Source organism: Schistosoma haematobium, chromosome 3 (genome assembly GCF_000699445.3).
Source record: "Schistosoma haematobium chromosome 3, whole genome shotgun sequence".
Lineage (NCBI taxonomy): Eukaryota > Metazoa > Platyhelminthes > Trematoda > Strigeidida > Schistosomatidae > Schistosoma > Schistosoma haematobium.
In genome coordinates, this window is record NC_067198.1 from 29,181,596 (window position 1) to 29,197,822 (window position 16,227).

The following is a 16,227-nucleotide window of genomic DNA, read 5'->3' on the forward strand; positions in this document are numbered from 1 at the left end:
GTTTCAACAAGGGATTGTTATGGTTCGGGTTGACAGACAATCTAAGTAAATACAGAAATCACTTAATCACTGTATGACACAGCCAGCTTCTATACTGACAAAAGGCACATAGGTATATCATTTAGACAAGGATCAACTGATAGGATAACAAATTCAGTGAATACTCAAATCACTGCAGCATGTTACAGTCTAAAATATAGAGTGAGTTAACAGTTGACCATCATTAAAGTTTATTATTTTGTATTATTCAATATTATATCAAGAAGCAGAAATTAAGTGTATATATGTTCTCGGGATTTAAATCATTCTTGTGAAAATAACTAATAAATATATCACCTTCATAACCAATTTTTAGCATATGAAGTAGATCATAAACCCAAAACATAATTGTTTACGAGTTCACCCAAAACTTTATATCGGTTTTTCTTTTAAATGTAATTTCTCCTGACATTTCAGCTATACTGTTAACGGACACAATCTGCCAAGAACCAGTAACAGTTGATATTTTTGTTATTATTGTAGTAGTGTTCCTCTTTCTTCGTTCGTTAAGTGTCATTTGTTTGCATGATAACCGCTCGATAAAAATATTTACGCATATTTTACTATCCGTTTTCTAAAAAAAAAATACTGAAAACTTACATCTACAACCTTTCACTACTTTTCATAAACGGAACTGATTAAGTTAGTCATAATCTAATATCATTGTCCATGTTCATTGAAAAAAGTTTCTTACTAAAATTAGTATCACAGTCAAAAATCATTATTTCACATTAAAACGTGGATTGGATTCGTTACGAATTGATCTCAGCTGAGATACCGTTCAAAATAAGGAACAATTAGACAGTTCTTTTGTTTTAGTACCAGAGTCTTCAGAGATGTACACTCATCACATCGTCTAGGATTGAGATGAGTTCCTGAAGAATAGATGGGAATTAGTGACCAATGGAGTTTAAACAGAGGTAGAGGAAAAAAATGTGATCAATAGTAGTCAATGATTGTCGTTATGTACTGCAAATTGACTGAAGTTCTAAGTTTTTACCGCTAGATATCTATTCAGTAGTTTTAGTGGTTAAGCTCTTTCCTCAAAACCCAAAGGTCTTAATTCCTTCTCATACAAGGACGAAACAGATATCCAGTGGTCCTTGGTCTACTGTAGCACCTTTAAATGAACTTTACGTACGCCATTTACAGAATAAAAAATTATTCACAAGACTAGTTTATTTAGATTCATATTAAATCAGAAAACGTATAAGTAATGTTAGAAATGTGTTCTATTCTGTTTTCCAGACACCAGACTTATATCTATTCACTATTATCTATTTTAAAAAATCAGCTCATTGTGAATGTAGCAAATATTCGGTCATTCATAAAACATCATTTGGTCCGAACACGTTTAAATCAGATGAAATTTACAATAAAGTAACAAAAAAACTGAATTAGAAATTTCTGTTTTCATAAACTTTACTCAAAGAAAAGGATATTGAAAATTTAGAAACACGAACAAAACGTCGAGACGGTTCAGTCGGTTATGTGCTAGACATCTATGGAATCAGACTTCATAGTTATTCAACAATTGACAAAAAAACATCAGTAATAACAAGAACTATTCAAGCCAACTTGCTTGATATTTAAGCAAAATCTCTACAAGGTTGCTTTTTAATATTTGTGTTAATAATTTTCATAGAAAGATCATGAAAGCTTTATTAGTCATTTACATTATTTCATGTTATGCAAGCTAAGTAGTCCAAAATTCCACAAAAATTACCAACAAAAGAATTCAATTAAAATACAAAATGATTAAAATAATCTAGGGAGCAATAAACGTTGAGTTATTCAATGTTCAAGAAACAGGTGTATATAATGAATATCAGTAGACTGTTGCTGTGATGTATGCTACTTATGTCTGTTGACATAAGTAGTATGTGACACCGATCGGGAGTGGAAAGCCTGGCAACAGAAGGTTAAGAAGATAGAATCGGAGAAAAGAGGAAGGGAAAATAGAAACAAATTGTGAATTGGAGGAATCATACAGAATGTGAAGGACAATTAATGGAAGATTTCCAAATGAAATATTTGATGTATGGTTCTTATATTTTATCAAGATATTTTGTAATTTTGCATTAAATAATATAACGGTTGTCCCTACCTGAGTTCTCGTTCATTACACTACTATGACTAATTTGACCTATCAAGTGTAATATATTGAATTTAGAAAATATTTTGTTTCCTATTATGATAAATTCAAAACTAATGACTCAATGAAAATAATATATATGTTTCTGATTTGATTAATTTTACCAGCTCTTTGTCACTTTGACCACAACTACATATGGAATCTAAGCAAATTATACTATGGTTAAAGGTTAATGACCATCAAGCGATATAAACAGAAAGATTTTTCAACCGGAAATCTAACATTAAAATTTATACCTAATTTGTAATTCTATAAAAATACTGATTATCAAATACTAGTAATGTGGTACTCTTGACCCATGTATTTATTTCATGGAGAAAATAACATTTCGAGAGAAATAATCAAACAAAAACTCACAAATTTCACCTTTCATACGATAGAGAATGGCATAAAGGAATAATTCTACTGAGAATTTTAGTTTAAAGAACAGTTGTGTTATCGTTTACTTACAGTACTTTAATCATTTCTGGATAAAATAGCTGATATGTTTTAGAAATTATAATACTAGAAAGTTTATACTTTAGTCATCTACTATTCTCTGAAAGTGAGAACAATAGAAGTATTGGTTGAAAAGCAATTATATGAATTCTCTTTATTTTGTGAGTTTTCATTATTTGCTAACAAAATTAATCATATTACTTAAATATATTGATTCGATTGAACTATACTGTGTTTTATGATCGAAATCAGCAGCAGCCTTTAAGATGACATGAGTTATCAATTAAGTTATTTAAATGCAATATCATTAGGTGAATATTATAGAAAACACTAACATATATCAAATGAACTGTTGTCTAAAGCAATTGAAAATCGATTAATCTCCTACGCATTTTATGAAAAACTATATTCGTTAATTTGTATGTACGTGATAAAACGCATTAATTAGGAGAACAAATAAGACGATTAGCTTAAGTAGTTTTAAAAATAGTTTAGAGAAATTGTGAATTAAGAGCGCTAAAATCCTTAATTGTGAAGTTTTGTGACCTTTGATCAATAACTTATATGTAGAATGTGGATATTTCAAAGTCATTTAACATTATCAAAAGTGGGGTTTTGTGGATATTTAAGTAATTTTATAGTTGAATTCAGAAGTCTATTGAAGCTAGACCACCATGGAAAACGTGAAAGCACTGGACGGCCGTTTCATATTAGTATGGGACACCTCAGCAGTGAGCATCCACGATCCCGCTGCGCGAGACTCGGACCCAAAACCTATCACCACAGGCGCGAGCGCTCAACCCCTAGACCACTGAGCCGGCATCCAACGGACTAGGATGAAACGGCCATCCAGTGCTTCCAGGTTTCCCATGGTGGTTTAGCTTCATTTAATATTATCAGTTTAAAAATTAACACAGTTTATTGTATTGCTGTCAAAACACCTAATGTATACATTCTGAGAGTGACAGTTCTTTGTTCATAAATATAATGTCAACGTAGATTTTCTTATCTGCTTTTGGTTTATTTATCTATTTATATTTATATGCTGACATCTATCCACTTCAAAATGCATTTACTTTCGCTGTTTGATTTATATTTACTTACTCCACTAGACTTGTATTAAACCTGTAAATATTCTCGAGGAAATTATTGTATAACATTTTGATCGTTTTCATTGTCAGGCTAATTTCTTTCTAGCTTAAACATAACATAATCTGAAGTTTTCACATATAGATCATATAAATTAATTGATAACCATATTGATAAACCTTGTGATTTTAACCATATAGAGTTTAGTATCTTATTTATACGATACTATGTTGTACTCTTCAATACATTTTAGTGATTCCATTAAGGTTATAAACAGTTGATAAGAAAATAAATACATATATTTGTCCTTCAACTGTTATTCGTGTTATTTTCGACTTCTCAAAGGGTTTGTAGCATTAAATCTTTAGAATAAGTTAAGAAATGAAGTAGCATATATTGGTATTACAACAACTAAGTATTGTTCACAAGATATTATTCAGTAAATCGTTACCAATTCATAATCTGATATAAATATTTCTTAACTCGAATTCCAATGCCACATTAACACGACAAGATGAAAGTAAAAAGATGAATAACAAAAGATTCATTATAAGATAGCTATTCATTTGTGGTATCGATGTTAATTAAAAGACATTTAATTACGATAGCTATTCCTAAAATCTTTTTCGCTTTTATCTTTCTAACCATTTTATCACAAAGAATGTCGACTTAAGAAAAAAAAGTGGAGTAGTGGTACATTCAATCCATATATATATCAGTCTATATAAACAATTTATAGCGTAAAGAATCAATCCTAAATATAAGTAGAATAAATATGCTAATAGTTTTTGTTTTGTAAAGAAAACCTAATGACACATAAAATTTTCGGTTAATTCATGTGAAACGCATGTAGTAACTTATTATTGTATCTAATACAAAAAACAAAAAAACATACTATTCTTTTCTAACAACACTTTATTTCTTTTATAATCCGTTCGAATAAATCTAGCAATGTATAATAACCGATAAAAGTTACATCTAACTAATTAGCATAAGTTTTGAAGAAAAAAAAACATAGTAAATGTGTTTTCATTGTGCACCCTTTTACAAGAATAAAAAATATAGATATACATTTTTGACTACTAAAGAACTATAGATTTACATATATAATTCATCTTGGTAATGCAATATATATATTGATTACACTTTTCAGATATCTACAAGTAGGTAATAATCTAACACTTGGTGTACTGAATAATTAACTCTCAACCTAGTTATATGAAAATAATGAAAATAGTTACATATGCTGACGTATAACTAATGATTTTATCATTATTATTATATGTATAAAATGTAACTGGATTTATTCTTGAGCTAATTCAAATACTAAATTAATCACGTAATTGCGACGTAATCAAAATTTGCATATATATACGCCGATATAATTAAAAGAGATGGGAATTTATCAAGATTTTGACTTAAAACATAATTCTTATCTTGTGATATTGACTTTCACATCAATTCATTACATAGTGTGGAATACATATATGGATATTCTCATGAAAATAATTTATATTATTTATTTAAACTCATAGACCTTGGTACTAAGAGGTACCGAAATCTATATATTCCACATAAATCACTGTAGTTGTATGTGGGTTGATATACTGTGTGAATGCCAAAATCGCAAATGATTTTCTTAAGCGGCCACCCCTGTAACATTTGAATCAGATGTCTAATCCGCAAGGGAGCTCAGCAACGTTAGAAGTTGCAGTCCCATGGTATTCGGTGACCAAGGGCAGGTTCATACACCATTTATTCCCTCATAGTCTAAAGGCCTATGTACACCATTGGTTTGGGATCAGATTTTCCCAACTTTTTTGAAGGGATCTTCTGTACCCACCAAAACGGTTTAATTGCTGGGTATTCTCTTTTCGTTCTCTCGATTTCGTAAACAATACACTGACCGAAAGAAAGAAGCGAGCAGGACTTCTATGAAAGTAGCTATATACATGTGGCCATATAAGAACATTACGAGAGAGGTAGAGAGTTGACATTCTCCACCTTTGACCGTACCACGGCATTTGAGGGCTGAGAATAAACCCTTAATCGTATAAAAATCATTAAGAAATCAACTAAGTATCAAAGTATATGATATATATGAGAATTTTCAACTTACCGTTTAAAGTATGCAAACATTGTGAAGCTTGTTCACGCTCTCTGAAGTGAATAAACGCATAATCACTTATTTTCTTTACTCTTTCAACACTGTTAGGATCACCACCGGCAGCTTTAATAAACGAATCACGTAAACTCTCTTCTGTAGTTGACAGCATTAGATTGCGAACATATAAAATCTTGACCTAAAGTGATAAAGTAGTTATTTAAAGTCTATTACTGATAGATCTAGTCATTGAAATACTGTTTAAATGAATGTCAGAAGTGGAATGACACTACCAAATGGATTAATTATACCTTTGTTTTCATTTATCGATCATAGATTTAAAATTTTGTATTGATGCTCTTGTGAAATTCTACACTGAAAGAACAGAAATATTAACACTTTCTGTCTTACATTACTGTTTTTTTTTAATTTTTAATAGACGATTGAAACCTTTATAAAACAATATGATAAGTGGATTCAATGTTAAATATATTGGCCACTAAATGTTAAGCTATATAAAATCTTAAATGCCTATTGAAGTATATCATTTCCATCAGACTTTTTATAAGGTCTTATATTTACCAAAAATTATATCAAACAATACAACCTTTGCATAAATAAAATACTCATATGTACGTCGATTATCATTAAAACAGTTGAATTTCGTATTATGTACAAAAAGATTCTTATTCATTTTTATTTCTTGTTAGATCCAATTAAAGTCTTCTAATCTTATTATCTCAGTAACATTTTATGTACCAACAAGCAATAGAGTTCATAGACTATTAAAAGTTCATATAATGAAAGATGAGGACTTCTAAGATGATATTATTGAAAAGTAACAGTAATAATAAACAGAATAACTTACTTTTGACATGATATCTTCATTAACCTCTCTTTCTGGTTCGGCCCAGTCAACAGCTATTTGGTGACCCCACAAATGAATGTGTCCGGGAAGTAGTTTTCGTCTGGCCATTGCAGCTGCTTTATGACTACCGTACTCGATGAATGCGAATCCACGATTTTTTGTCTTATCGGTTACGCTTGGATACGATATTACATCTTTGACTCCATCTGTTACTCGTTTCATTTCAGATAATATTTCTTCTCTTGTTTTATTCTTTGGTATTCCTCCAACAAATAAACGACAATTATCTACACTTAAGCATACTCCGATTGTTTTTCCTTTTCTAATTTCATAATTGTTAAGTTCTTGAACTGCTCGTTTAGTATCTTCTCTGTTAGTGTATACACAAAAACCAAAGCCTCGATTTATACCATTAAGTTCCATCATTAATCGAAACATATAAATTGGTCCAATTTGTTCGAATACGGGAATAAGTTCATCTTCAAAACAGTCCCTGGGAATTTTGCCAATAAATACCTCACAACCTCTTGGAGGTGCCTCACATTGCCAATTTGGTGGAGGTCCATAACGTCTCTGCCCATTCTCTTGTACGTAAGTATATTTTGTACGTTCAAGTAAACTAACTATTGCTTCTTCAGCAGAAAGAGCATTAGCATTTTGATTTTCTTGCTTTCCTAGGATATCACTCGAAGTAGACATAGCAGATTCTCTTGCTGATGTGGTAAATGTAGTTACAGTTTGCGGCGTACTTAACTGTAAACTCGTGATGTCTTTGGTTTGTAAGGTTGTCAAACTAACGGCATTTCGGTCAACATCAGATACTAGCATGGTGATAATAGTAACAAATCACAATGAATGACCACAGAATTCGTTATGTTCATTAACTGTATATGTGTCTATTTGTGCACTGTATCCAAACTATGTGCACAACTCGTTAGAAAGTTGAACTCACTATTAAGCTTTACTCGATTTTGATTGGAGACTTATCTAGAGCCTGTGACCTTGGTATCAGCTGAGTGTTATCTATAATGAACTTACTATTTGTTATCAAATAACATTAGGTATTCAAAAATGTGTTTGTATCAAATGTTAACTTGTAAAATTTCAGATAATTTAATCCACTTAAAGTGAATGTGTAAATTTAGTTTTCTTAGTTTATTGTCACTACGTAGAATTTAATTGATATATTATGTCATATCGGCAGTTTGTCGATTAAGTGAATAATTTAAACTGTTGAAGGTCATCCTAAAATTATTTGCAAGTTTTACACTAGTTAGATGTGTGTTTTAAGCATTTAATAAACTAATTAATTGATAAATTTATTGTTAGTTATTTTCCAAATGAAACTTGACCTTCAATAATAAATAATAATAATTTTACTAAGAAAATAACCATAAAAATACTAAGACAATTTATTAGAAATTTTTTCTCACAAATCATATATCAACCAACTGTATAATAACTCATGGTTATTTTGTAATGAATCTTTATTTCATCATTTAATTGAAACTTTCTCGGTCACATTAACTTATAATTTCAGGTAAACTGGCTTAGTTGAGATCTATAGAATGATGTTCCATATTAGGACGAAACGGCCTTCCAGTGCTTTCAGGTTTTCCATGGTGGTCTAGCTTCGATTGACTCATGATTTCCACTATTGAAATTACTAAAAATCACCACAAAACCCCTTCTGAGAATGATGTTAATCAAATTTGAGTTGAATTATTACTTACTTACTTACGCCTATTACACCCAATGTAGTATAGGCCGCCGACCAGCATTCTCCAACCCACTCCGTCCTGGGCCTTTCTTTCTAGTTTTATCCAATTGTTGTTCCTTTTTTCTCATGTCTATCTCCATTTCTCGGCGTAATGTGTTCTTTCGTCTTCCTCTTCTCCTTTGGCCCTGAGGATTCCAAGTGGAGGCTTTCCTTGTGATGCAGTTGGCTGCTTCCCTCAATATGTGTCCTATCCACTTCTAGCGCTTCTTCCTGATTTCTTTCTTCACTAGGATCTGGTTTGTTCTCTCCCACAGTAGGTTGTTGCTGTACTATACTATACTTGTAAATCCTTTGATATGAGGCATGACTAGATTTTGTTTAAATGTTTCAATCTCTCGGTGAATGATGGACGCGTATTTTTGTCCTTTATAAGAGTGCTAAATACTTATTACATGCTATTTGAATAGGCATTTTATATAAAAGATAAAATATTGAATTTTACATGGAGAAAGTTTAAATCCTCTATAGAAATCTAGTAAGTAAACATATAATCAAAATATACTGTACAGTACAACAGGTTGTTTCACTTAAAGACATTTTTCCATTTGTTTATCTTCAGATGAATTGAACTTCTTGTGTCGAATGAAAACAGATATTAAGATCTAATGGAATATGGGGAAAACCTTGGAAGTAGTAATCAAAATGTCAATTGCTCACTGATTCTCAGTTATTCTTTAAATAATGTTATTTTATAGAGAAAATTATCCTTCGAATGAATTACTTTTTTACAAAACTCTTTGCTTTGGTTGAAAACTTAAATAGATTCAAATGTATATGGGATTAAAAACTATGAGATACTATAAGTTGGTTTATTTGTTTCACAGGGGATAATTTGGATATTTGACAACAGAAATCACAAGCTAATAAGTTGCACTTGGGATCTAATCTTACATGATATATTAACGAAATTATTTTTACATCTTGAATTAAGCTTCCTATCTTATTTTCATAGTAAACATTGCATGTCTCAGTAGGCTATAATCTGTGACCTGAAACATCCTTTATCTGTTTCATTTGGATACAGATGTCAGCAAATGTCAAGATCAACATGGTTCATTAATAGTTAATTATGAATCTTATAGGATCTTAATGTTACACGAAATAAATATTAATCTACAATAATTAATAACATTTAAATGGAACTAATCAAGTCTACTATAAAACGTACTAGTAAGTTAAGTAGAAGTAATTTCCCGTCTCTTTTGGATTGATCATATTCGCATGAAATAAATGAAAAACTCTTAGCCTTCAATTGACTTCTTTCATGTTTCTACTTGAACTTATGCAAGCGGAACTATCTTAGAATTGACGCAAATCTAATTATGGCTCCTAAATAACCATTAAGTGATATTTCAGCCTTTATGTTACTTATCGTTATTCTAATCCCTAACCCTTTGGACCACAGGTTCACTATACTGGCATAATGATATTTTAATAACTGAAGTAAATACTAACAAAAATAGTAACCAAGTACTGATTTGTGTCCTATAGTGAACATAACATTCGTAATTTAAGGTTAAAAGGAGAGTTGAAATCAATAATTAAGTAAGTAATATAGGTATAGCAAGTATTGTTGACAGTTTTCCAACAGTCTGTAATTCATCGATTTATCCAACCTTTATTCAGAAACATCCCTAGTTTCAGCTCCCTTTTTTATTTGTTATTTTCGATGTTATATTACTTAAAAATTTGATCGTGGATGAGCACAGCTAAGGAGTCCTGTACTAGGACAAAATGTCCGTCCAGTACTCCCAGGTTTTCAACAGTGGTCTAACATCATTTCAATAAAATGTAACAATCTCCACAATTATAAATTGAAAATAAAAGTTTTTGTTTGACTGATATCTTCAATGGAACAGTGTCACTTGAAAATCTATCTACTGTGTGAAAGTATAAGAAGTATAAAGATAAAAATAATTCATTACTACACATAAAATGAGTCTTTCCACTATTAGTTATTTGATTTCTCGTAGTCACAATATATTTCTGACGATGCTGGTGTCGCTACAAATGAAGGATAAGGTTATAGTTTGTTTGAAACTATGGTTATCAGAGCATCAGTCAGAAATGTTCAAATTTAATGATAACTTTTTTTAAGATAACAGAGATCTTCACTTTCAAAACTGTTAGTTTTACATCTTTGAACATCATAAGACTTTTCATAATGTAAAGACATGATTTTTAAACATGAGTTAACAAATACAAATCTATACCAAAGCCAATCTTTATGTCACGCACTGAAAATACGATATTTAATCTGAGATATACTAACACTTCACTAACCATTGAAATAGTTTTTTTAAATATCTTTGAATCTTCCTGTAGGAGTATTGGTCTTACAAGTTAATAATCAGTTATGAGCAATAATTAGTGATGAAATCGATAGACACAAATGGAATAATTAACTTAATTAGTAGGTGTATAAAGGTGAATTGAAAGGGTAACTGATGATAGAAATATTAACCTGAAATATGAAGTATTAACTAACGATGATGAAAATTGATTCAAGTAGCAGATGCAATACCGGTAGCGGAGATATCGAAGTGTTCTTCGATCACGTGATAAGAAGGACAGCAAAATTGGCCCACCAGCTTAACGAAAGTTAGAGAAATGAATATAATGTTAAAAGAGGGATGTGAACAACATATCCTTATTGTCTGGTTTTAAGTCTCAAACAATGTTGATAAGGATTACAATTTACACTATGTGGAATACTGGTTAAATCAAATATAGTTTCATCATATTGCCCTCATTCGATGATTCTTGTTTGTAAATTCGGATAGTGCAGTAAGATGAAGATTGTCAGGACTGTGATATATTAACGCAATGCATTTCGAATGATTCGATCATATATATATTTGTTAAGAACATTTATATATAAAAGCAAAAGGTCAAATAAACTAATAGAAGGTAAGAGGAAACAGAGATAATGAAGAAAATGATGTGCAAGGCAATGTGAAACTCAACACGCTGGATAATCAGATATTGCCAGATTAGGCTTAGGGTGAGAACAAGCCATCTTTGAATACACAAGGAGGTTTTGAATTTTCATATGGCTGAGGCTTCAATAAACTTTGGTATATGCTATGAATTAAGATCAATCTAATGCCCCATTTCAACTTTGTTTTTGGCACTAGAACTCCTCCTGGAGCCCCTCTGAGGCTACCGCCGGTCCCAAGCCCGGATAAAGGAAGAGGGTTGGGTTTGGGGTTAGCGATCCCATTCCGTAGAAAACTAACTCGCTAAAAAAACGCTAACCAGAAAAATTATTCATACCATCTAAACTCTACCCTGGGAGTTAGAAGGTTTTCATTTAAAAGAGTTATGACGCCTCATGATGAAAGCCGAGTTCCGTCGGAAGTCACGAGTCCGATGCCTCTTCTGACAACCAGAGAAATCATTAGTTTAGGTACATGGAATACTCGTATAACAATGTGGGAGACCGGGAGAGTTTTCCAAATTGCTGCTCTTTGGCACTAGAGGACGATGGATATTTATCATCTACTCTTATTGGATCATTTTATTTCATTTGTTTTCTCAACCATTCAGGTACATGTTCAGAAACCCTAATTTGTAGATCAAGATTCCTCCCCCTTATGTTTGTGTGACAACACACATAATGGGATGTGACACAATAATTTACATGCATTTTTGATGAGGCGGGGAACTTGTTTTCTCCCTGATAATGACCTTCTCTGGGTAGTACACTTTACAAATAACTGACATGAGTCTTTGTTTCAACAAAAGGCTATTTGACTCACCTCTGAACAGCAGAGTAATATAAACAGGCTTTTTCTGTGCCAAAGATGCAATGGGCCTCACTACACTTTGACCCTTTTATTTCTTTACCAACTTCAGGGGATAACCTTTTTCTATTAATATTTGTTTAACAACCTTATTTCATCATCAGTAGCATCGTTTGTGCAAATATGATCAATCCTATTAAATAGGCCCCTTATCAAACCCTGTTTGTCTTGAACTTGGCAGTAACTATGATAATAAAGGTACTGGTCTGTTCAAGATAGCATTCTAAAAATTGATCATTTGACTGACCTCACTTCTCTTCGACTTATAAGTATATCTAAGAAAGGAAGTCGATTTTATTCAATAAACAATTCATACTCTCGTTTTTTTGCAGATAACTAAGATGACATCCAAATATTTCTTATAAAAAGACATGTTTTCGATTAGGTTTTCAGTTAGATTTTCAATATATGAGATAAATACATCAGCTAATACTGGTCCTAACGGACTATCTATACCAATCCCATCGATCTGGGGAAGGTATTCACCTTCAAATATGAACCGGACTTTATCAATACATGGAAGTAACAAATCTTCGAGAATTTTTAGAGGAATAGGTAATCCAAGGTTGTTCAAAGATATATAGTCACATAAAATAACAATTGTCTTTATTAAAGATAAAGTTGTGAACAGGGAATTAAAGTCAAATGAACGAATTGTCTTTTCCTTGGTATTAATGTCACTTGAACAATCGACTTACTGAAAAGAATTCTTCAGAGAATATTTATATAAACGCCTTTAGATTATTTAGGTGAACTATCCATGATATAAATCGGAAATACACTTTAAAAAATCTGGAGAATATAGTCACTTGAACACAGTAATAGTCTTTGTACGCTGGAATATTTCATACCTCAGTCATTTGTAAGCGTGCTTAACCCACTAACGAACAGTCATTAGAAATTCGGACTGATTATTGCGTAAATAAAGTCATATCGTTCTATAGGAGTTAAATCTCTGAGTTTCAACGGTAATAAGTCTGTGAGTAAACTGGAAGCATCTATTCCTTTCATATTAACCTGTAATCTCGTCATTCATATTATCTTAAACTATATAACAAATATTTAATGTCTTGTTTTATGACTTATAAGTTCTATACACACTATTTAATGATTTATTTGTATAATAATATCACTGTTGGCGACTAGTTTTTATCGTCACATGTTGAATAATTTTTGTTAAATAATCTGGTTTATAATTTATATTCTGGAACCTTTTGTTTTAAAATAATATATATAGAATAAGTTAAATCATATCCGTTAAACCTAAAATTTAATACTTCGATATTACTGGTAGAGATTATGAATCGATTGATGATGAACCACCATTGAAAACCTGAGATCACTGCTGGGGAGTCCCATACTAGGACGAAACGGCCGTCCAATGCTTTCAGATTTTCAATGGTGGTCTAATATCGATCGACTCATGATCTCAATCAAAAACTTAACAATCTCCACAACCATATACTACGATATGAATCTAATTAGCGTAGCTTTAAATATTATGTGTTTATTAATTTGTTAGTGTTTTAAATAAATTCATGAAAAATGAATACTACTTAGGTTAATATACAAATCGGAACCACCTACACATATAGGTGGATGTAATTATGAGATTATATGTTTTGTTGGAATGATTTATTTTCTTGACTTTGAACAAAATCCATTCAGTCAGTATAATTAAGTCTTAGTTATTAAAGTGTAAATTAAATCAATGTTTATCGATAGAATAAACAATTGATGCATCGAATACGTTGTATCTATCACATAGTTTAAGTTTATTACAGCATTATTTAAAATGTCTATGATATATTTAGTTTTATCATATCCCCTAGACATATTGTTATAAATAATTTCTCATCATTATACTGGGGATAACAGGGGATCAGAATAGAAAATTTGTTACTGGAGATAAACAAGGAAAGACCTAATAGTCTAGAGTTTTAAATATTCATTGACTTTCAGCACAATTATTGACAAACAACCATACGTAGCTTTGGATTAGACTACTTGTCCAAAAATAAACTGATAATTTATCCCTTAGTTTCGATTGGACAATACGAACTCATATACTTCACGTTAATTTGTTCATTACAGCTGTTGTTATTATTCCACATCTTTGTATTTTAGTCCTTTCATTTTGTTAATGTGAAATGTAGTAGCACTGGTCAATGGATACTTTTGACAAACCGCATATTCTTGTTATTTAACTAACTGTAAGTCGTTACAAGCAGAAATGGATGGTGGTTAGCAGTGAAATCCAGGACGCGTGTTTCGTCCTATTTCGGAGTCATCATTTGAATGTACGTGCATTTCAGAGTTGATTTCCAATACGGGACTCTAATCCATCACCGTACGCTTCAAACGCCATCTCGTTATCCACTTAACTACTGAGTCAAGATAGCGATTGGCTCGTGGAAATGGGATGAAGTTTATTTCATTTGTATTGGTTATTCGGATCTTTTCATTGTCGTTTAGGACTGTAATTGATCAATCTCTCTTGACATATGTACATCCCATGCGGATTGATTCAATATTGCTATCTCCATTTATAATACTTGTGACTTAAAGAAATATCGGAGTAATCAGCACATATTTCTAAAGCTTTACAATTATTTCTTAAGTATTACATCAGTTCATTCCAAGGACATTGTTTGTGATCGCCTTACTTCTTTATTTATTCTTGTATTTATGTTGATTGTTTTTGTCTTATAATTAATTGATCTCTTCCATATAGATTCATACATTAAGTCTATATTGATGTCCTTATCAATTATCAATTAATCTGAATGATATATTTTGTTAACAACTCCCTAACACTTAGAATTCCTCTAATCAACAATCAAGGAAATCATCTAGTTCATAAAATAAAATATACTAGGACGAAACGGCCGTCCAGTGCTTGCAGGTTCCCAAAGGTGGTGGTCTAACATCAATCGGTTCATGATCTCAACCAAAAACTCAATAATCTGTGGTGTTTGAATAAACTAATAATACCCCGGTACTTGTTGAATGCTCGATTTCGAATTCCAAATACAATACATTCGCTTGTGTTTGTGTCTTACTTCTTAATTCAATTGCATTAATTCTGGGATTCCTAGTTCATAATACAATTCAAATAATTCAAAACATATTGGCGTCACGATGGAGCCTGTAATGGAAAAGTTAGATATTCAGTCAACTTCTGAAGCTTTTGAGGATTACTTTGAAAGGTTCGAAATCTGGGTCATGACCAAGGAAGATGATGAGGATGTTAATATTGTAGCACATTTCCTCGCATTCATCGGAAAAGAAGCATACAGCTTATTAAGAATTCTGGCTATGCCGGAAAAGCCTATCTCGCTTCCTTATACAACTCTCAAGGAACTGCTGCTAGACTATGTTAATTATACAAATTTCGAATGCGGTAAAGGAGGGAGATCTCGTAAAATGATTCATGAGGATATAAAAAATTCCACTACATTACGTCATCCCAACCCAGTTCATACTCAAGATTATGCAGGCAATTCATTGAGGAGTTGCAATGCATTTCACGTAGATGGGCACAAGTTTAGTCAATATTTGTCCTGTGGCAAGTTCCACTCTTTTAATTAATGTAAATTTCGTAATTCTAAGTGCTTTAAATGTGGTGATATTAGACACATTCAGTCAGTCTGTAATACTAATGTTCATCTTATTGCAACTAATATTAAGACTTGTAATTCTGATTCTACTGAGTCGGGTATTTATAATGATGATTTATCCTTATCAACGATTGCAATAGACAATGTAAAGACACCAAGTAGTTCAGAGTTAAATGAAATTCAGAATTCTTGCGAAACAACAGTTTCTAGCCAATCGATTTATCAGATTTCTGATGTTATTTTACCAAATATGGCTTTTCCTAATGATTCACATATTTCTGATGAAATTTCTCACAAATCTGAAGAAAATATGCTGAGTGAACATAAT

General features: G+C 31.5%; 1 protein-coding gene across 1 annotated transcript in view; it reads right to left on the reverse strand.

Annotated features, from left to right (window-relative positions):
• The window catches only part of A1CF_1 (APOB1 complementation factor), a 57,470-nt gene extending 49,405 nt beyond the window's left edge, over nucleotides 1–8,065 (reverse strand). Inside the window, exons 1-3 of the mRNA XM_051213533.1 lie at nucleotides 7,732–8,065; nucleotides 6,694–7,705; nucleotides 5,841–6,024 (exon numbers count right to left, since the gene is read on the reverse strand). Coding sequence (XP_051069521.1) covers nucleotides 5,841–6,024; nucleotides 6,694–7,521 — 1,012 coding nt within the window. The 5' untranslated portion in view covers nucleotides 7,522–7,705; nucleotides 7,732–8,065. The remainder of the gene's footprint in view (nucleotides 1–5,840; nucleotides 6,025–6,693; nucleotides 7,706–7,731) is intronic.
• Between the last annotated feature and the right edge of the window lie 8,162 nt (nucleotides 8,066–16,227).